This window comes from Mytilinidion resinicola (genome assembly GCF_010093595.1).
Source record: "Mytilinidion resinicola strain CBS 304.34 unplaced genomic scaffold BDZ99scaffold_33, whole genome shotgun sequence".
NCBI classification, from domain to species: domain Eukaryota; kingdom Fungi; phylum Ascomycota; class Dothideomycetes; order Mytilinidiales; family Mytilinidiaceae; genus Mytilinidion; species Mytilinidion resinicola.
This window is the reverse complement of record NW_022985469.1, coordinates 263,048-283,704: the sequence shown is the minus strand read 5'-3', so window position 1 is coordinate 283,704 and position 20,657 is coordinate 263,048. Positions and strand designations below refer to the sequence as shown.

Here is a 20,657-nt window from a genome sequence, read left to right as displayed (position 1 = left end):
GCTCTATAAGTATAGTAGTTAGGTTATTTAGGGTTATTATAGTAGTAAAGGAATATAATATAATATTACGCTAGCGCTATAAGCAGGAGTTTAAAAGCTTAAGAAGGAGCGTTAATTAAGTGCTAGGTATAATACTATATAGAGAATTAAGATATTGTATAAAGAATAGGAAATTCGGAGCGCCGGCGAAGAAAATATACCGGCGGAACGTGCGTATAGCGCGAGCTTACGAGCTCCGTGCGAGATTAGGTGACGAAGCTATATAATAGGCGAATTATAGTAGGTAAAGTATTATAAGTAGTTACTATAACACTTAGTAGTTATTAAGGCCTCGGATTATTATATATATAGACGTTACGTGATCCCGGGCTAAAGGTTTTTCCGGCGTCCGGAGTTCTGCCGGCGCCCGGGGTTCTGCTGGCGCGCGCTTAACTATATAGCAGGCCTGTGGCCGGAGCTTTTTTCCTTTCCACGCAACCTTATTAATAGCAATACAACCCTTTTCCAGCTATAAACCTAATACTTTTTCTTAGTATACCTTTACTTTTATCTCTCGGTTAAATATAGTAGTTAACTAAGTATAGCTAAGGTTATTATTAGTCTATTCTATTAGTAAAAATATAAAAAAGCAGGAGTATTTATCCGGGTTAAAATCCTAGAGCTATATATTTTATATATTTTTAGAAATAGCTTAATAGATAAAGGCAGGAGAGAGCGCTATTCTATTACTGCAGATAGCTGCAATTACTATAATCCACTTTCTATTACTATTCTATATAATTGTTATAATAGCGCTATACGCGAGAGGTCGAAAGCTTAAAAAGGAGCGTTAATTAGGTGCTATATACAATGCTACGTGGAGAATTAAGACGTTGTATAAGGAACAGGAAGACGGGAGACAGGCTACCGGATATAAGGGCGTGGCCGAGCGCGTGGCGTACAGCCTCTATACCGTTTCGGCGCGTGGCACGCGTGTACGCGAGGTCCTTACCAGATTAGGTAATAGGAAAAAGGGGCAGCCAGTAGGTGGCTGGAGCGGGATAGAATAGGAAGCGGAAGCGAGACGGGAGCGGAGCAGGGTAGGCAGGGCAAGAGGCCGGCCAACAGTAGTAGGCCGGTGCAGATTACTAGAGTTGTAGCAATCTGCGGCAGAATTTCGGTAGGTAGGGTGTTATAGTTAATACTGTGACAGTACCCCCCTTCTAAACCCAAGTCTCTTAGCGAGTAGAAAGCGCTATTTATAATATATACGGCTATTTATCGGGAGTAAGGCTATAAATTAAATCTTAATTAAGGTTTTAGGGTCCAGCAGGACGGGGCTTATTAGACGCAGGATTATAAGCTTTAGGGTGGCAGCAATAATAATTAGCTGCAGTAGTAGTATTTTTTAGGTTATTAACAGGTTACTAGAATAGGTTATTATATCTAGTCTATCGGACTAAGTACTTATATTATTTTCGGCACTAGTTTAGGCGTATGCCTTTAATACAGTTAATATACTATTTAGTCTCTCTTTTAACTTAAATAGGTTTAGGTAGGGGCAACTCCTAGCTAGGCAGGTAGTTAGCTTGCAGAGCGGCAGGATAGAGTAATAAAATATAGAAGACAGGATATATTTTTATAGATTTAGGTAGGCCTAGTTAATAGGCGTACGGAAAGATAATTTATATAATTAGGAACTTTCCTAGGTTCTTCTAATTAAGCTTTTTAGCGGGTTAATTTATACAGATATTCTATATATTTAACTAAACTTTATTACCTACTTTATAGGCTGGTGCGCCTATATATTTTTAGTTAGTATATTCTTCTTATATTACTTAGGCCTAAGTTATTTCTTCGCGGATAAACTGCTTAATATCCGATATTTTATTAACTATTTAATTAGCCTTAAGTGCTTATAGTGCTTAATAGGCAGGGCGCAGAGTTCCTAATAGCGGTTTAAAGCCTATTTTTAGGTATTATCCTAAAATAGCAATAAATAGTGTTACTATTATTAATTTAGATCGGGTGTTATTTACCTTAAACTAAGCGGACAGCAGCTAGGTAACCTAGTTATCTTGCTTATAGTTTATATAGGCGCGGAGGACTTATTCTAGTATTAAATTAGCCTTCTTTATTTAGCTATTAGTTTCCGGGTAGAAGGCCGATAATAATTAGGCTTTAATATATAGTTGCTTATAGAGTTTATTCTAAAATATAGAGATAAACTGTAATTTTTAATTAGATACGTATATATTAGGCAATCTATAATATACCTAAATATATTAGTAGAATAGGTTAGCTATAGCCTTAGCTGTAATTATTCTACAGGGAATTATATATTAGTACTTACTTAGGCGGTCTACTATAACTATAATATTAGTATAGCTTTCGGATTTAGGTAGTTTAATAATAAAGTCGATAGAAATATTTTACTAGTAATACTACAGAACGGGTAGAGGTTTTAGAAAGCTATTATACTTTTTTTTTAAAGCCTTTATATAGTAATAGGTGTAATAGTATACTATAAATCGGCGGATTATTTTAAATATATACAGCTAGTAGTATTTTTTTTAGAAAATTTCTAGAGTCTTTCTATATCTAGAGTAGCCGCTAATAGGGGAATTATATATATAATAAAGCAGTTTAATCTTTAGTTTATTATTATTAGGAATTGCTATTTAGTTGCGGAAGTAGAGCTTACTATCTTGCTTTTTACATTTACTTAGGGTAATTTTCTTAGAGCGGTATACTCCGGAGCATAACATCTCTAGAACTTCCTGGATAAACTTATTATTTAGGTATTTATTCTTAATAATCTCCTAAATTATTTAGTTAGTTTCTATTAGATTTAACTATATAAATAGGTTAGAATAGAGCAGTATCTAATTTTAGGCTGCTTAAGCTTCTTTTTATACAGGCGCATCTTGCGTACAACACGTTAAGGCGTTAGGCTTCTTACTGTACTTACTAGGTTAGTAGGTAATTAAGAAGTTAAATCGGGACAGGTATTTGGACTAATAAGCCTATTAGTAGCTTAACTACTTTATAGTTGTAAAGTACTGCAGGTTCTTATAGTTGCTAAAAACCTAAATTAGGAATACTGCGCCTTCTAGTTTAGGCCGCCACTGTTTAAAGCATTAGATAATTGCTAGAAGTTCCTTATTATAGATTTTATAGTTATATTTAGCAGGACTTAATTATTTTAAGAAGTAGGCTACAGGTCGGAGTATTCCTTATTTATCTATTTACGAGAGCACTCCAGCATTTATATAGTTAGATAAATCGGCCTTAATAATAATCGGCAGTTTAGGGTTAAAATAACAGAGGATTAGGGCGGTAGTAAATACTGTCTTAAGTTGTTTAAATACCGCACAGCAGGACTTATTAAACCGGAACAGAACATCCTTTTTTATAAGTATAATTAGGGGAGCGGCCAGGCCAGAGAAATTATTAATAAATTATTAGTAGAAGTTTATAAATCTAATAAAGGCTTATATATCCTTAATATTATAGGGGACTTCCTAGTTATAGATATTCTTAATCTTGTTTAGGTCTATACTAATTCCGCCGGTTAATATTATATACCCTAGGTAGGTAACCTTATTCTAATAGAATTTGCACTTATTAATATCTAGTTATAGGCCGGCGGCTTCTATTACTTCTAGGACTAGCTTTATATAACGCTGGTGGTCTTCGAAGTTTTTGCTATATATTAGAATATTATTAATATATATAGTATAGAATACGTCTAGGTATAGGCGGAGCATATTATTTATATAGTATTAGAACGTGCTAAAAGTGTTAGCTAATCTAAATAGCATTACCAGGTATTTAAACAGGCTGTATCGCGTCCGGAAAGCAGTTAGCTATTTATCTCCTTTCGCGATTTATAAGCAATTAAATACGGAGATAATATTAAGCTTTATATAGTATTTTACCTTACTTAATTATACTAGGGTCTTCTAAATTAAGGGGATTAGGTATTAGTTTTTAATAGTTATAGCATTTAGCGCGCAGTAGTTAACACAGAATTATAGGCCTCCTCCGGGCTTTTTAATAAAGATAACCGGAGAGGCGATAGGTAATAAACTAGCACGGATAAATCCTTTTGCAAGGTTATTATTAAGGTACTTCTTTAGCACCTTTAATTTATTTTATAATATTCCGTATAATAGGCTAAATCTATATAGTTTGCTATTTTTAAGCATAATCTTATAATTATATATTTAGTATTTAGGTAACTTATTAGCTTCCTATTAGGAGAAAGTCTTTAGTAAATAGTAATATTATGCTAGGACTTTTATAGCTAAGTTAGTTTAGGTTTTCGGAGCTAAGGCTTTAATAATATTAGTAACAGTAATAGCAAAGATTTTATAATTAGGTTATTAGGCTAATTAGGTTATAGACGCCGCGTTTAGTATATAGATATCCGTCCGGGTATTAGGTTTAAATTTAGAATTAGATTTAGTTTTAGGTTCGGTTTCTAGCTTAGGTTTAGGGTTAGGTATATTTATCTAGTATACTATTTTAGGAAGCTAGTAATTATATTAGTATTATATAGACAGGCTTAATTGCTATAAGTAAAAGCGTTAGGTTAGAGGTGTCGGGTACTACTTAATAAGGGGCGCTTTAGGAAGCTGTTCTATATAAGTTTTTATTGCAAAGGTTTAGAAATTGCGCAGGTATTACGCCTAGTATTAGGATAATTAAAACAATAGTTGTTAGTTATTATAGTTAAATCTAACACAGTGCTTATATAGCTAGGGCTATTCTAGTAGTAGCTTATATTTACCGAGTTCTAGTATATAGAGACGGATCTGTTTTATATAGTTTAGGTGGTAAAAGGTTACTTGCGTAGAGTGCGTAATCTATTCTTCTTTAAGCGTTTTTCTATTAAATCTAGTTAGGCGTAAAACGTAAGAAAGCAGGTTAAGGCGGAGGTTCTATACGCGCGCCAGATTCCTGTAAATATAACCTATACCTATAGCTCTACTATTAATTAGAGCTACAGCGTTTATATAGGTAGGGCCTTATTATATAGAAATAGGGATAAGAATCTATTATTTCTAGGAGTTAGGTTTAGGTTCTTTAAATAGGTTTATAGAAATCCGGGGTTAGAATAGTCCTAGGGGGCAACTTAGCCCTAGAATAGAGCTTTTAATAACTTTTTTATATAGAACAAGCGGCTACCTCTAGATTAATTAGAGCTAGAAAATAAAGTAGTAGATATAGAAAAACGGCGGGCAGATAAAAATTAGGTGGAATTAGTTAATTGCGCGTATATATACAGTTAGGGGCTTAAAGGCTTATCTATACTAGATAATCGGACTTAAGGTAAAAAAATAGAGTAATTGCAGGAGATATAGCTATGCTTTCCGCATTTAAAGCAGAGGCCCTTTTAATAATATTTATCTTATTCGGCTAAGCCGGCTGGAGTATATTTAGATATATTAATTTCTATTATATCTAGGTTTTTTTATAATAGAGGGGAATATTAAGAGGGTTAGCCGGGCAGGAATTATAGATTATTATTATACTTCGCGATTAAGTTAGTATAGTTATTTAGATTATTTAGGGTAGTAGCACTAACTATTATATAGCAGAGTTTATTAGAGAAGAAGTATTAGAGCTAAGTTATTAGGCCAGCTTTATTTAGATCTATATTAGCGGCAAGTTATTAAAATTTAGTAAAGTATAATATAAAGGCACACCTTCCTTACTTTAGTATATAGAGTTAATTTAAAAATATAAGTTTCTAGTTTAGATTGTTGTATATAGCCTGCAGGAATTAAATAAGTTAATTAATAGTATAGATATCTTAGTCTATTAAGAGGTTAATAAGTGTTAATAGGTTAGATTCTAATTAAAAGTAAGCGTATAGCAGGCGAGTATATTTAGTTAGGTATTAATTAGTATTTCCTTCTAGTTTATACTATAGTTATCGGATAAAAATTAGAAGTTCCTTTTAACTTCCCTTAAATATTAAAAAGTTAATTAGATGTTTAGTTTTTAGGGTTAGCAGGGCGGCGGCTATTAGGGAAAAGTCTATTAAAGTTAGCGGAGTAACTTTAATAGTTGGGGTCTATATATAGTTTATATTATTAGCAGGTATTAAGCTATTATTTAATTTATAAATAGGAGGCCCTGTAAATTATTAGTTAGGCGCTAGTAGTAGAGTAGAAGTAGATTTAAACCGAATTACGGCTACTTCCTCCTGCAGAGCAGCAATTTCCTATTTCTAGGCGGACAGGACTTCTATTACAGCAGCCTGCTATTCCTTTATAGAGCTAATAAGCTTTAGAAGTATTATAGTTAGGTTAGCAGGGGTATCTATAGTAGTAAAAGTAGATATAATATAATATTACAATAGCGCTACACGCGAGAGGTCGAGGGCTTAAAAAGGAGCGTTGATTAGGTGCTATATACAATACTACGTGGAGAATTAAAACGTTGTGTAAGGAACAGGAAGACGGGAGACGGGCCACCGGATATAAGGGCGTGGCCGAGCGCGTGGCGTACGGCCTCTATGCCGTTTCGGCGCGTGGCACGCGTGTACGCGAGGTCCTTACCAGATTAGGTAATAGGAAAAGGGGGCAGCCGGTAGGTGGCTGGAGCGGGACAGGATAGGAAGCGGAAGCGAGATGGGAGCGGAGCAGGGTAGGCAGGGCAGGAGGCCGGCTAACGGTAGTAGGCCGGTGCAGATTGCTAGAGTTGTAGCAATCTGCGGCAGAATTTCGGTAGGTAGGGTGTCGCGGTTAATACCGTAACAATAATATAAAAAAGCCGTCCTAAGTTATATACCTTTCTACTAAACACCCTCTTTATTTTTTAAAAATATCTAATAAAAAATCCTTTTTTATCTATATTATAGGTGTTCTAAGGTAGAATACTATACTTTATTAGCTTTCTGCCTAGTTGTTACGGTGATAATATATCGGGCATTTAAACGCGAGATAGATAAGTATTAGATTTAAAGAAGGATAACTATATACTATTACTATAGTTAGTTATAAAACGTTAAAATGCCGAGTTAAATTAGGGACGGGAGCCAGGCTATATATAAGACGAGAAAAGGGGCTCGCATATAGCGCGTGGCCCTAACAGAATCGGGAATTAAGTGGCAGGCGCGTGGCGCATGCATGCGCACGTATACAGGAATAAGGTATTAGGGGATTAATGCTTAGAGGGAGGCTATAATTAATACTATAACACTAGTATTTTAAAATATATACTATAATACAGCGCCAAATTAGCCCTTTTCCTTACTTTATTAATAGGGTTAAGGTATGCTAATTTAAGGTGTTTTTTATTGCGTTTAACCTATTAAGAAACCTAATTTCCACCAGGCCTTCTGCCAGCAATTTTTTGAGCTATATTACGTACTATAGCTTATATTAGAGGAAGCCTACGCTCTAAGAGGTTATTTATATACTCGATAAGAGCCTGAGTCTGCCCTGGCTTAAGCAGTTGTTGAGAATTGTAGCTATTCTCTTTGGAAGTAGTCTTTCCCCGGTGGTGTCACGGTATTGATCATGGCCTCCCTCTAAGCATCAATCCCCTGACACCTTGTTCCCGCATACGTGCGCACGCGTGCGCCACGCGCCTGCCACCTGATTCCCGATTCTGTTAGGGCCACGCGCTATATGCGAGCCCCTTTTCTCGTCTTGTATATAGCCTGGCTCCCGTCCCTAATTCAACTCGGCATCTTGACGTCTTGTAACCAACCACGGTAATAGCACGTAGTTATCCTTCTTTGAATCTGATACTTGTCTATCTCGCGTTCAAATGCCCGATACATCGTCACCGTGACAGGTGGCGCTTAGAAAGGGTGCTTCTGTCAACACCATGCTCAGTAGCGACATCTTGGATCTTCCTGTCGGGGTTGAGACGAAGCGCTGCGAGTGCAGCTTCAATTCCAGCCATTATTTAGCCAATTTGGTGGAAATTTGATGAGGTTGTGGGTTTTTGAAGATGGCGGTGTGGGAAGAGGAGACCGTGCACGAGGTGTCAGCGTGCACGAGCCGTCGAAGACTTCTACAGGTTACAGGGTTCTTGGTATGTACGATCCATGCATCAACAGCAGGTATTTCGGCATGCGGCACAATAAGTCTGCGGGTATCTGTGCTTACACATACCCTTGGCATCCTTCGTGTATCCGCCAAGACACAAAAATGGGGAAAGGGACCTTCGCAGCGATATAAACGTATGTGCCAAGTTATAAGGGAAGTTACAGAGGGCTCTAGAGGGTCACTAGACTATGGAAAGAGTTCGGAAATAACTACACTACGCATGCGTGAGCCATCATCTTTTTAATGGAACACAAAGCATCGACCAATATTGCTACTTTTTCTGACCAAGATTTTTGCGATTCGGAGTCACAAGAATTTTGATGTGGTCGTCTTTGTTCTTAACCAGCTCAACAAAACCTTTTTCTAAAACATCATCGAGATGAATACGGCTGGTAACCATCTTTTCAACACCCTTGAAATTTCCTAGAAATTCATTAGTCATGTTAGCTCAGTATCTTAGATTCATCGACGTACCATCCACAAAAGCCTCAACCGTCTCCTTGAAATCGCGATCATCATATGCTAGAGATCCCGTTACTGAAATTTCCTTCAACATCAAGTCTAGTTGCGGAACTACTATCTAGAAATGTTCAGCATCAATTATTTCAATACCGCTAAAGAAAACTCACAGGCTTCTCCCATCCCGCAACATTCACATAAACCCCCTGGTGTCTTAAAGCTCCCATCCCATCATTCATCCCCGCCTGAATGCCTGCGCAATCGAATACATACCCGACGCCTTCTCCACCAGTTTTCTCAATACATCTCTCTGCAACCTTCTCTTTTATCGGATTGAACACCGCATCCGCGAGCTCTGCGTTTTGCTCCGCGCGCTTGGCCGTTGGCTCAGACACGAAGACTTGCTTAGTTCCCTTCGCGCGGAGGACCAACAGTACCGCGATTCCCACCGGTCCGCCGCCTAAAATCAGCGCAGACTCGCTGCTGAAGTCTTCTCTACCAGAAGCGCGCACCGCATGCCACGCTACTGCCAGCGGCTCGATCAAGGCTGCTAGATCTAGGGACGAATCTGGGATGGCGTAGCACATGCTCGCATCTACGACAATGGACTCGGAAAATCCCCCGCCGTTGCCTGAGAGCCCGTGGAAGCCCCAGCTGTAGCAAGTGTTAGTGGCCTGGGAGGCGCACCGACTGCATGAGCTGCAGTAGAGGCGCGGGTCGACCATAACGGCTTGGCCAGGCTTCAAAGTGGAGTCTGAGGGAGCAGAGACGATGCGGCCGCAGAACTCGTGGCCCATGGTTATGGGAAGGACCTCTTTGGTGAGTGGGTGGGGCTTCACGCTGGGAATTGCCATAGGACCTGTGAAGATGCAAGTGAGCGCTTGAACAGTGTGACGGCCGATGCCACTTTCCTACCTATAATATATTCATGGAGGTCGCTACCACATATTCCACACCATTCGATATCGATTAGGACTTCATTGTCTTTGGGCTCCGGTTTGGGGACCTCCGTGACGCGGATGTCTTCCTTTGCGTAAAATTGTCCCGCTTTCATGATTGAGCCTGATCTCGAGAATAACGCTGAAGGAAGGTTAGAATAGCATCTCAAATAACTAAGTATGCAGAGTTAACGGGATGAACACACGCGCTACCCGAAATGGTGTAAAGCGGGGAAACTTGCGAGATCGTGTGTCGCAGCGAATGACTCGGGGTAACGAACTCCTCACGAGGCCGATAAATACAGTCATACTTATCACACGGAAAACCCAGAATTCAGAGCCTTCCATATAACACGTCTCTTTGGTGCAATTTGAGAAATGCAACGGTCTACACCTAACATTTCTCGCACGACCTATTTCTGATCTCGAGTGTAGATAGATTTACATCGCGATGTTGCGTTTGATAATCCTGTCAAGAGAGCTACCTATAGTAGGTTGTTTAAATAAAAGAGAAACTCGCATGCTCACCGGTTGGCGTCTCTTTAGGATAAATTCCTAGTGGCGGAGTAATTAACGTGGCATTGGAGTCGACCTTGGCAACGTAGTAGAAAGTGCGGGTGCGACTTAATTCACGGTACCTTGGTGCCTGCCATTGTTTCTCGCTGATATCTTGTCTTTTTTCGTATCCGGGTCTCCTGTTGCAGGTCTTTGGTCTTCGGACTGTGCTTGCAACGAAAAATAGCCGTCATCTGTTACCATGTCTATCTAAGTCCGTGGCTCTAGCGATCTGGTCTTCGTAGAGATTATGTCTTTCTTTCTGAGCTTAATTTCAGTAAGTCACAGTCGGCTTAAGCTGGTGCATCGCACGGCAATGAGCTGTCCAGCACGTCCTGCCTAGCAAGGGCACCACAACCAAATCTGGATGCATCCAAGAAGCCGTCCATGTACTTCATAGATGCCTTCCGTAGCCTGAGTGATGTAGGCAACACCGCAGTACCCGGTGTAAAGGACAATGATTCGAGGCAGGCTGCAGAATAGATTGGCGCCTGTTAATGGGATAGTGCGTTGCTTATCGTTCTATTTGATGACTGAGTGAACACTGGGAGGCCAGCACCCGGTACCGGCATTGCCCTCGAAGAGACATATCAGAAGAGGCATACGGCGTCACGTTCACTCGCTCTCGTTGTGCGAGTTGCTTGATGAAGGGTAGTAGTTTAGAGATGACAGTTGAGAAATGAAGGGGTCAGATCCGGGCATTTAGAGTGCTCCATAGTTTTAGGTGCCCGACCTGCTTTTATATGCCCACACTTTGGCGAGGGCAACTATAAATACATTTCAAAAGCACTAGAAGTAACGTCCGCACTTAGTTGAAGGAAGACCATGCATTTAAAAGGTGAAGAGTTTCGCTGTGTCTACAATTTCGTCATGGAGGTATCTCGAAATATCGAACTTTGTGCTTTCAAATAGCACTCGTCTACTGCGCGAACCCCAGCATGGATGTGATGGTAGCCAGATCTGCCGTGCATGCTGCTAGAGGCAAAAAACGTTAGCATCGTGAAAATTACTCGAAGTAGTATAGTGGTATCTCGAATGTGTCTCGAATGTATGCGTCCGTCTTCGGTTCTACTGCTCTTACTCCATCCAACTCATCTCAACCCTTTTTCCTATCTAATCGCCCTTCATTCCTATTCCATTCAACAGTTTCCCATCATCATGCGACCATGCGCAGTCCGAAGCAAAGGCTGTACCGAGTGTCGGCAACGCCGTGTGAAGGTTCGACACTCGTTCCCATGTCAACCTACTAATCTAAGCTACGTATAGTGCGATGAGACTCCAGGGAAGTGCAAGCAGTGTACCCGGCTAGGGCTACATTGCTCAGGGGCAATCCAAGGCTCCATGATCATCGATATGACCGAAAGAGTAAAGAACAAGAAGCCACGAAAGCGGAAGCAGAGGGTTTTGCAGCCGCCAGTCGAGACGCACCAGACAGATATCGGAGCCCAGGTCTCGATAAAAGCCGATGAAATAAGCCGGCGTGAGGCACCCCGTGGCCTGGCTATCAGACCGAGCCCTATTGAAGCTAGTCCGGGTGTTATCAGCCCAACCCCAGAGGCGACAGGTTGCGTGCTTGATGTAAACCCTACTATTATTGGCTGTCGCCAGCATTTTAGGCTAGCCTTCCCGTATCAACCCTCTCTAGTCGAAATATACGACCAGGCGTTCATCTACCAATTTGTGGAGCTCCACAAAGGATGGAAAGCTCCCAAAAAGTACGACGGAGACATGCCTTGGGTTACCCGGCTGCCAGAGCTATCTTCCTCGTCGGCTAAGCCGGTCATAAAGTACTCAATCAGAGCAGCGTCTATGGCCTTCTATGGCCAGGCTCATCAAGATGTGTCCGTTATGACGGATTCCTACAGATGGTATAGCACGGGATTAGCTCTCCAACGCGGCTGTATATCTGATCTTGAAGAGAGCCATATCCCCGGAATCGAGGAAGTGATAGTTCCGATGGTTATGTCTTTGTACGAAGTAGTTGCAAGCACTACTCAAACCAGCGTTTTCCACCACCTCGATGCCGCATCAAATGTCCTAAATATGAGAGGCCCAACGAACTGCACCACTGGGCTTCCGCACCAGCTCTTAAAAGTCATGAGAGTCACGAGCGTAAGTTATGCCTCTCAGATCACAATGCGTCATTGCACATCTCATAACCTCTGACCCCACCAGGCCAACGTATCCCTAATGACCAACAGCCCCTCCCTGTTCTCCAGTCGCCCCTGGCTCACCCTCCCCTTCTCTGCCAACCCCAAACAACCCCTCCAACTCCTCACCGACATCATACTCTCCATCCCCCACTGTCTCTCCCTCTCCGGTCGTCGATGTTCCCTCGTCCAGTTCTTCGACGCACCCCCCTCAAACCAAACCATCCGCGCCTCCATCTTCTCCCGCGCCACGGACCTCCAAACGGCCCTCCTCGCCTGGCACCAAACCCACTCCGAGCCCACCTTCCGCGACACGCTCACTGCCCTCACAGCCTGCACCTATCACGCTGCCAGCCTCGTCGTGCAGCTCATTCTTTCCGCAACCTCCCCTTTTCCCTCTGCCTCCCCCTCCTCTTCCCTCACAGCCTCACACTCTCATTCTCGCTCTGTAGCCTCGCACGCAACGTCAATCCTCCAAATCTCGCGATTTCTGGAGTACCTTCGGCCTGTCGGCTTTGATCTCATGCGGAGCATTTTTGCGCTTGCAGTGGTGGCGCTCCTAAGCCCTAGCGAGGGGCAGAAGGGGGAGGCGACGAAGATGTTGGAGCGGTGGGGACAGGATAGGGGGTTGAGTGGGATTTGTAGTGCGTGGAAAATTGTATGAGTAGCAATATACTCTCTTCTTGACAGCGTTTTCCACTTTCCCGCCCTTCCGGGAACCTCTTTGGGTGACGACCTTCGCACGCGGTTCTAGTCCAAGACGCGTCCAGCAACAGGTGGCGTGCTGCTATCCTTCGTCCTAACCTTTCTAAACTCTTTGCCTGATACTATCTTGTCCATCAGATCACCTGAATCCAAGGTCTTTTTCCTTGGTGGCGGAGGCATGCCGGGTGGTGGTGGCACCGCTCTCTGTCTCAAGAGATCCTCTAGCTCCTTAATCCGAATATCTCTCTTCTCGAGTAGGGACGCCAAGCCTATGTTCCCGTGCACGTTGCTCATCGCCATCTGATCCAAAGCTTGCGATAATTGGGATACCTCGATAGCCTCATCTTGAGCTGTTTTGGCTTCTTCTTGTGCTTTCAACAATTGCTCTTTCGTTTCCTGGAGCTTCGTGCTGATGACATGCCATTCATCGATGATTTCTTGCGCTTCCGTTTGAGAAATGGCTAGCTTCTCTCGCGTCTGCTCGAAAGAGCGCTGTACTTCGAGAGATTTTGCTGCAACCGTCGGCTCTGCTCTGTCAAGTGTTCTTTCTCCTTCTCCGCGGCGATAAGAGCGTTTTTGGCTTCTTGGATCTCTTTCGCCGAAACCTCGAGTTTGCGCTTAGAGTGCTGTGATTTGCGTTGCGCATCTTCGAGGTCTTGTTGTAGATGCTTACGCTCCAGATCCAATTTCTCGTTGGCTTTGTTGACGGTGGCAAGTTCATCGCTCAGTGCCTTTGCCTCTGCTTCACCTTTTCGGAGATCTTCTGCGCTCCTTCTTTCCGTATCAGCGATCTTTTGTTCCAGAGTATCTATTGCTTGCTTTGCTTCTTCTTCAAGATGCCTCATTTTTGAATGGTACGTCTTTTCGAGCTGTCTTTGGTGGGAGCTATGTTTCTTTTCTGATTCGTCCAAACGGGTTCCCATTTCCTGAATCTTTCGCTCATATTGGACCATATGCTGACTATCCATATCTTGTTGCTTTTCCACTTAAGTCATTTGTGTTTGCCATTTATGTTCCCATTCCCGATCTTTTGCGATAAGCTGATCGGTCATCTCCGACACTTTGCGACGCTCAATTCGATATTTTTCTTCCCACTTCAATCTATTTCCTAGAGCAGCGTCGAATTCATCTAACAGAACCCTCACCATATCCACCGGGTTCTCAAAGTTGCGTATCGCCTCATTGAATGAGTGGAGTCCACTCTGATGCAAGCGTAATCCTTTCTCTCGGATTATCTTTTGAATATCCTGCAGAAGCTCTGCGTCATATTCAGGCTTCTTGTACTTCAATTTCCAACCGACGTCTTTATCCTCCGGCCTTCCCCGGAAAGAAGAGTAGGACATGGTTGCGCGCAAAATGTCCTCAGATCCAGGCTTAGGAGAGTCTTAAAGAAGCGTCGGCGGTAGCCCTCTTTCCTTGGATGTCAGGCTTTCTGTCGATACCGAATTTCCAAGAGCGAAACTGTGCTAGACTCGCGTTCCGGTCAGAACTAGAGTACGAAGACGAGGCTGAACGTCCAATTTGCGCCGACGTCGAACATCAGGTATTGGCACGTCGTTTGAAAAATCTTCTCGTCGGTGTCCTCGTGCTTTTTAGATTTCGTTTCGACGCCTCTCCCTCGGCCCAAGATCTATTCTACGCCAAAATCGACGGATTGATATGTCGTTCTTCCTTCGCCCGGACCTTTGATAATTTCCTAGTCTACTCAAGCCTAATGGTACTTGTAGGCCCTTCTTCTAGGTCGGAATCTTATCGCAACGGTGGTGGTCTCGCAAGGCTGAAGGATGCTATTAGTTTTTCTTCCGCAACGTTCGCGTGGCCTTGCAATCTTAGGCCTTAGGAAGTACTCCGAACACACAATTCACGGCAGAAGTCAAGTAGGAGTGTCGCAAATACTCAAGCGCAACTATGAGTGTTTGGGAGCCTGGGGGTGGAGGTGTCACGTCCGGAGCCTGTACTGAGGCTGGGCTGCATTGGCGTCTGGGCGTGGCGTCGTACACGTGAATATCAAAGAGCAATGAGTAAACACGTTCTCCAGGTTCAGACCATCACAACATTACTTTCAGTATCACGAACTTTCAAAACCAGAGGGCGAGCTAAGGTATCATCATCCTATGAATTTAGTTCAATTCGCTGACTAATCGCACGTGACCCCTTTACTCTCTTCATCCCTCCTTTCCATCGTCCCATCTAAGCATACTTCCTGTCCTTAAACCCCCCAATCAACGTCACCGTCCCATCCCCGGCCTCCGCCCACCTCTTCGCCGCAATCTCCGGATTCAACTGCAGCGTCTGCTTACTCTTCACCCAATCCTCCATCTTCACCGGCTCCTCGAACCTCGACTTGACCCCCGCCGCCTTCAGCACCGGCGAATCCAGAATCGGCTCGAGAATCGTATCGTTGTGCGGGCGCGCGAAATACAGCAGCCCCGTGCGGTCGTACTGCCACTGGTCCTCGGGCGGCGCGACAACGCGGTGCACTGAGCTCTTCAGCCAGCCGCCCGTGATGTGTGAGATGGTGTCGGCGAGGTTGACGGTGATGGTGCCGGGCTGCGCCGAGACGTATGTCCACTTGCCGTCCTCGCCCAGGATCTGGAGGCCGGCGATGGGCTGGCGGAAGAGCAGCGTCACGGTCCCGAGGTCGGTGTGGCCGGTCGAGTGGCCGAAGCCGCTGGCGGCGTGCTCTTCGGGCGTGCGCTTGTGGTAGATCATGTAGCGGTAGTGGTCCTCGCTCTTCTTCTCGTAGGTGTGCTGGCGCACGAGGTAGTCCTCGTCTGGGAGTTGTAGCACGATGGCGAAGAGGCGGAGGAGGGGGAGGACGATGTTGGAGTGGAGGGCTTTGGAGAACGTCTCGATCTCGGGGAGATGGGCGTTGAGGAGGTCTGGCCGCGTGTATTTGCCTTCGAAGTCTTTGGTGAACTTCGGAATGTTGAATATCTCGACGGCATCACGTGTAGCGCCGTTCGGGGCGCGACCTGCGCGACGCCAGCCGTTGTAGTCGGCGTTGGCGTAGTCCACTTCATGTTTAGCCTTCTCCTCGATGGGGAGAGTAAAGAAGTTCTTGGCGAGGGTGAACTGGTTGTCGACTTGTTCTTGGGTGAGGCCGTAGTTCTTCACGTAGAAGAAGCCGACGTGGTGTACGGCGTGCTCGAGTTGCTTGGCAAGTCTTTCCTTGCCTCCTGGACGGTCAAAGTCTTCAAGGTCTAGCGTAACGAGTTCTGCCCATGGGAGCTCTGCTTTTGTCTCGGGTGGATGAACGTATTTGGGGAGGTTCTCATAATCATATTGATGCGGGTCCGCGGGCTTTTGCGAGACGGCCGGTCGTGCAGTTTGAGTGATTGTTGCAGACATGTTTATTCTGTTGTACTGAGATGGTTGAGGTAAAATATTGATCGCTTTTGGTTGACGTCTTATATAGTACAGGTACTCACATGACTTTTTGGGATGGTTCCATTATCAGTATCTCAACCTCGATTCGTCATTCCATCCCCGCATGTTATCATCGACTTCCCCTCATTTGCTTACCAAAAGGTTCGAACACCAGCGTTTCGGATTGCCGCATTATCCGTTATCATCAGAAACTAACATAAGTTCCGTTTTAGATCCACTGGTATTGAATGTAATTGGGAAGAACTTCACTGGGGTTGTACTATTCGACCAATAGGCGTCCAGGCTACAACGTCGCCACGATTGTGCATCAATTGCAACATCAACCTATCCAAATACCGTTAATAAAAAGCATTCTGGCTTACAAATGTTACCCGTACCATAGATTCGGGTATGAAATTAAATGTCTGGTGTCTCCAGTCGTGGGGTTCGGAAGCTCTCGCATCGACTTCTCCAAAAAGGAAATCTACAGGCCACCAGCAAAAGAAAGCCTTTGTATGCAGAACTTCAAGCCTAGTAGACGCATACCGCAACCGCATGTAACACCCAAAACAGAGTTCGGGCGGCGACTCAAGTAGTCGACGGAAGCAACCACCGCTATTCCAGATATGTAATTTAGCTCTGGATGTCTAGTATTGTACAGTACCTGTCGACATCAGCTTTCAATAGCCTCCTCTGGCGAGAACCAACTGCGATACCTTTTTCTTTCCTTTACAAGCAGAGCCAAGACCACAACAAGGCCAAGTATCACACGACCCATCCACCTTCCCGTACGTCACGACTCAGTTCCTATATGCCTCGTTCGTTCCGCAGATAGGATACGAATAGTACCCCGGTGTCCGCAACCCCGCCGTGAACGGGTACAGACCTTTTGTGCCTGCGCCGTCAGTGAAGTATGAAGTCGCGTCCGTGCTCACGGTATAGCCATTCTTGTTGCCATTGAGCTGGTAGCCCATGTAAGAGGATATAGCAATATCTTCCTTGGTAAGCTTCCCCCATATTGTGCCATTGAGTTGCTCAATCCCCTTCAGCGCCTGGAACGGCGCATCCTGTAGAAAGTATGAAGACGAACCTCAAAGTCTTGATACTTTCTATCTACTGATCAGCTCTGCCTTATATCGGCTGAGTGGTTTGCTATCTAACATGAAGAACAAAGATAGCATACAAACTATCATAGAAAAATGATGGGGTTTCTAGAAACAAACACATCCTCGCAACTAGTCGCGGTGCCATAGGTACAGTCGTGTATATCGAACATCCACAGCGTCACGCCCGTCTCTAGGTACTATACCTACGCCACCTTTGCAACAGCGTCGTCGATAATGCCCTCATGCCTGTCGTAGTCCTGGCGGGGGTTCCAGTCCTAGGGAACGAGGCCCTGTTGCACGACGACCATAGGATGCACCTCCGACTCTATTTCCCAGGCGGCCTGGATTCATTTCGAGTAGATTAGAGACTCCATCGGGTCCTGGAAACTATATACGGAGTCACCGCTGTTGGCGAGCCATTGCCCACCTTTCAGCACGGATACCATGGCGACATTGTTATCTTGATCGCCGCCGAAGAGGTACTTCAGTGTGCTGTTGAGATTCATCTGGATGTAGTCGGTGAGTTTGTCGAGAAGTTTGTCGAGCGCCTCGATGTTTGCTACGTCGCCTTCTAAGATGGTGGGTTGTTAGTGACGCGGATGGGGATGAATACCAGGACGGCGTCTTACCCTGTGGTTTCTGTAGTAGACATACTTTCTGCGGTCTGGATCAGAGTGTCCACCCCTGTATGGATTGTTTCTGCCTTCTTCCCGTCCTCTGCGAGCTCTTTCCACATTTTCGGGTCTTCAATAACCTAGCAAAGGGTCTGTTAGTCCGCAATCGATGCAAGCGGAAGCGAGTGCAATACCTTTGACCACAGCTCGGAGCTAGCCACGCCGATGCAAATGCCTAGGTAGCTCATCACCTGCTGTAACTTTGCAAACACGTCGTCCTCTTTCTTTGCCGGTGCGAAACCCTGTTGAAACTGTGGTTCCGTCAGCTTTGGATACCGAATGGGTTGCGGGGAGCTACTCACATCGCCCACTGTGAGCGATAGGCTCAAACTGACATGAGTAAGCACATCATACTGCTTATTAAAATACTCTGTTATGTTAGAGAAAAGTCTGTGAACTGACTCGATACTTCACTAACATTGTGCAGGTTAGGTTCGACCAAGCGGCCAAAACATGCTTGCACAGCCGGAGCCGTAAGGTCTCCACATTTGAGACCAGGACTATTGCTATAAATGAGGCAAAACGTGTCAGCAATGGTCTCAAGATCTAATTAAAAGAAAGGAGACACGAACCACTGGCCGTCGTCAACCAGCGCACAATCGCCCATCTGCTGTGGGGCATTGGTCCCTCCGAATTTCCAGATAACAGCGGCAGCCCTGTTGCCTCTCAAAAGGCCAAGCTCCGGGTTGTTGTGTCTGTAATCTTGGTAATACCAATCGGATGCCTGTAGCCAGAAATCGTCCGCATACGAGGCCTTCCACCGATCAAATGGATCCTTCGTAGGATCGTTCACTGTCGCATCGTTGCAGGTCACGCATGCCCACTCTATTTGGTCGCCTGCGAGAGTCAGTGGCCTAGACACAATCCTGCCATAGTAATCGTACCTGAACAATCGGGCTCATAAACCTCGAAGAACTCTCCAGGTGATGTTACACTTTGTGAGCCCGCTTGATGGCAAGCACTATTGGTAGCACCACCAACAGTGAGCCCGACCATTTGAGCTGCACAGGAATTAGCCATTGTCTGGAGCGAAATGGAACATTACTGACGATTGTAGTTGTAGAAGCCTTCTGGACAGTTCCCGCTAACACAATACGTTCCTGTACCTCCGACAATGACTTTGCTACTTCCATCAATGACTTCCAAAGTCTGCCCTCCAGTGGAAATTGGGAACGACCCGTAATTGAGGCCAGGTTTCAAGTTTTGAGTAGTACCCGAATTATATCGGACCTTCAGTCCCGTGGAGCTGCTGGGTACGCTAATAGCGTAGTTTACCTGATCCGCGCCTGACGAGTACCCGGCAATCTTAGTATCGTAGAATCCGTAATTCTCATTGGGGCAGTAAGAGGTGGACAGAGTCTGCTTGTACTAGAATGCTTAGAGAGGTGCGGAGTCAGTTGCTGGGTACAAGGTAGAAGCCGAGCCTTTTTTTCGTATGTCTTGATAAACGCGGAAAGGAGAGGCTGCAGACCGTTATGCGGTGACTTTAGTTGAGTTGCATACTTTCTAGGTTGGTCGTCCTGCCGTCTTGTCAATTACCGTTCCACTATTGTAGGATGCTTCAATCTCACATCGGATTGTTCGTCCCATATCGAGCCTATATAGTGGCCTTCGGGGCCGTCATTCTTTCGTGCTGAATCAGCATAATTTGCATCAAGCAGAAAAACAAGCCAATAGGCGTACCCATGTCTGGATCTGAACAAAGTCGGGCACATGTGGCATACTAATGATGTTCGCCATGCGTTTTGGGAGGTTAAGCTCGCCCGCGTGATAGAGGTTGGTGTTGTACTGGGAAGTTCAGCTTTGGGCTTGCCACACGAGATGATCAACTATACCGCGTTTTTGTACTGGAGCAAGCTCAACCCTTGGTGGACGTCAGACTTAAAAGGACACAGAGAGAATATTGCTAGACGTACCTATCATGTACGTTTTGCCATGTCCGACTGTGCCATTTGGGTACTTCGAAGATCCTCCCATGACCTGGTTGTCGATACTCACGTCAGCTTGATTCGTTGCTCCTTCCACCGGCCAAGCAGACTCCCATCCAAATACGCCATCGATTGGTGGACCCCAATACGCCCACCAGCCGGGGTCAGAAGTGTAGTAACCTGCCGTCTTCTCGCCAATGTTCGGAATGAAGTAGACTTGTCCGCCGAATTCAACATTTTTCCAGTGAAGCCAATCAGTTTCGTTGACGGCGCCGTCGCTGAAAGTGCTGACCATCGGTTTCCCGTTCGATCCCTTGTAGTAGCAATAGGATCCTAAGTAGCCAGCCAATAGATTGTGATAGTCTGGAAGCCATTTGTTGGATGCTCCTGAGGCCTATCTGCGCGAGCCATCGTAATCAGCTTTTATTCAATACTGTCCGCATATGGCGTAACTTACAGGTCCATGCTAATATAAAGCTTGAATACACGGTAACAAGCATAAACGAACAGATCACTAAAACTTTTTGCGACAAAATCTCGAGTTGGATCTCCGCTATTGCCACATCAGCACCTTGATCAGAACAAGCATTGTTTGAAGCTGACACGTTCAGCGCAAAATCATCTAAGTGGTAGCTGGCGTAGGAAGGGAGAATCAGTGAGGGAGACATGAGTTGTATTGAGGTTCCAGCGAGTGGCTATATAGTTGGAAGACGGTAGGAGTG

At 44.6% G+C, this 20,657-nt stretch overlaps 6 protein-coding genes across 6 annotated transcripts; 1 reads left to right on the top strand and 5 right to left on the bottom strand.

Annotated features, from left to right (window-relative positions):
• Positions 1-7,948: 7,948 nt before the first annotated feature.
• Positions 7,949-9,604, bottom strand: BDZ99DRAFT_455084 (threonine dehydrogenase). Its single transcript, XM_033718424.1, has 4 exons — positions 9,426-9,604; positions 8,681-9,369; positions 8,526-8,631; positions 7,949-8,474 (listed from the first exon to the last, which is right to left on the bottom strand). Exons 1-4 carry the CDS (start codon positions 9,562-9,564, stop codon positions 8,323-8,325), a joined length of 1,086 nt encoding a protein of 361 aa, XP_033569269.1. The 5' UTR covers positions 9,565-9,604; the 3' UTR covers positions 7,949-8,322.
• A 482-nt stretch (positions 9,605-10,086) lies between these two features.
• On the bottom strand, positions 10,087-10,516 carry BDZ99DRAFT_504046 (uncharacterized protein; the record flags this gene model as incomplete). The annotated part of the gene is made up of 2 exons (XM_033724009.1): positions 10,087-10,265; positions 10,316-10,516. A coding segment is annotated over one exon (174 nt), but the record flags the coding sequence as incomplete, so codon positions are not given.
• Positions 10,517-10,828: 312 nt separating this feature from the next.
• Positions 10,829-12,817, top strand: BDZ99DRAFT_483037 (uncharacterized protein; the record flags this gene model as incomplete). Its single annotated transcript, XM_033722543.1, has 4 exons — positions 10,829-10,879; positions 11,028-11,051; positions 11,270-12,115; positions 12,179-12,817. The coding sequence occupies 4 exons, from the start codon at positions 10,829-10,831 to the stop codon at positions 12,815-12,817; spliced, it is 1,560 nt and encodes a 519-aa protein (XP_033569267.1).
• Positions 12,818-13,239: 422 nt separating this feature from the next.
• Positions 13,240-14,052, bottom strand: BDZ99DRAFT_207817 (uncharacterized protein). Its single transcript, XM_033713311.1, has one exon. It carries the CDS (start codon positions 13,824-13,826, stop codon positions 13,320-13,322), a length of 507 nt encoding a protein of 168 aa, XP_033569266.1. The 5' UTR covers positions 13,827-14,052; the 3' UTR covers positions 13,240-13,319.
• A 996-nt stretch (positions 14,053-15,048) lies between these two features.
• BDZ99DRAFT_504043 (putative UPF0676 protein) lies at positions 15,049-16,209 on the bottom strand (the record flags this gene model as incomplete). The annotated part of the gene is made up of 1 exon (XM_033724008.1): positions 15,049-16,209. The coding sequence occupies one exon, from the start codon at positions 16,207-16,209 to the stop codon at positions 15,049-15,051; it is 1,161 nt and encodes a 386-aa protein (XP_033569265.1).
• Positions 16,210-17,027: 818 nt separating this feature from the next.
• Positions 17,028-20,230, bottom strand: BDZ99DRAFT_527667 (uncharacterized protein; the record flags this gene model as incomplete). Its single annotated transcript, XM_033726283.1, has 13 exons — positions 17,028-17,294; positions 17,729-17,904; positions 17,988-18,087; positions 18,142-18,258; positions 18,310-18,375; positions 18,426-18,507; positions 18,580-18,844; positions 18,892-19,008; positions 19,057-19,375; positions 19,579-19,632; positions 19,691-19,795; positions 19,843-19,871; positions 19,924-20,230. The coding sequence occupies 13 exons, from the start codon at positions 20,228-20,230 to the stop codon at positions 17,028-17,030; spliced, it is 2,004 nt and encodes a 667-aa protein (XP_033569264.1).
• Between the last annotated feature and the right edge of the window lie 427 nt (positions 20,231-20,657).

Excerpts from the sequence above, each read along its gene's own strand:
- BDZ99DRAFT_455084 (XM_033718424.1), bottom strand. The coding sequence starts at position 9,564 with ATGAAAGCGGGACAATTTTACGCAAAGGAAGACATCCGCGTCACGGAG. Across the intron at positions 9,370-9,425 it reads CCTCCATGAATATATTATAG|GTCCTATGGCAATTCCCAGC; the intron begins GTAGGAAAGTGG and ends GCATCTTCACAG. Across the intron at positions 8,632-8,680 it reads TTGCGGGATGGGAGAAGCCT|ATAGTAGTTCCGCAACTAGA; the intron begins GTGAGTTTTCTT and ends GAACATTTCTAG.
- BDZ99DRAFT_207817 (XM_033713311.1), bottom strand. The coding sequence starts at position 13,826 with ATGGATAGTCAGCATATGGTCCAATATGAGCGAAAGATTCAGGAAATG.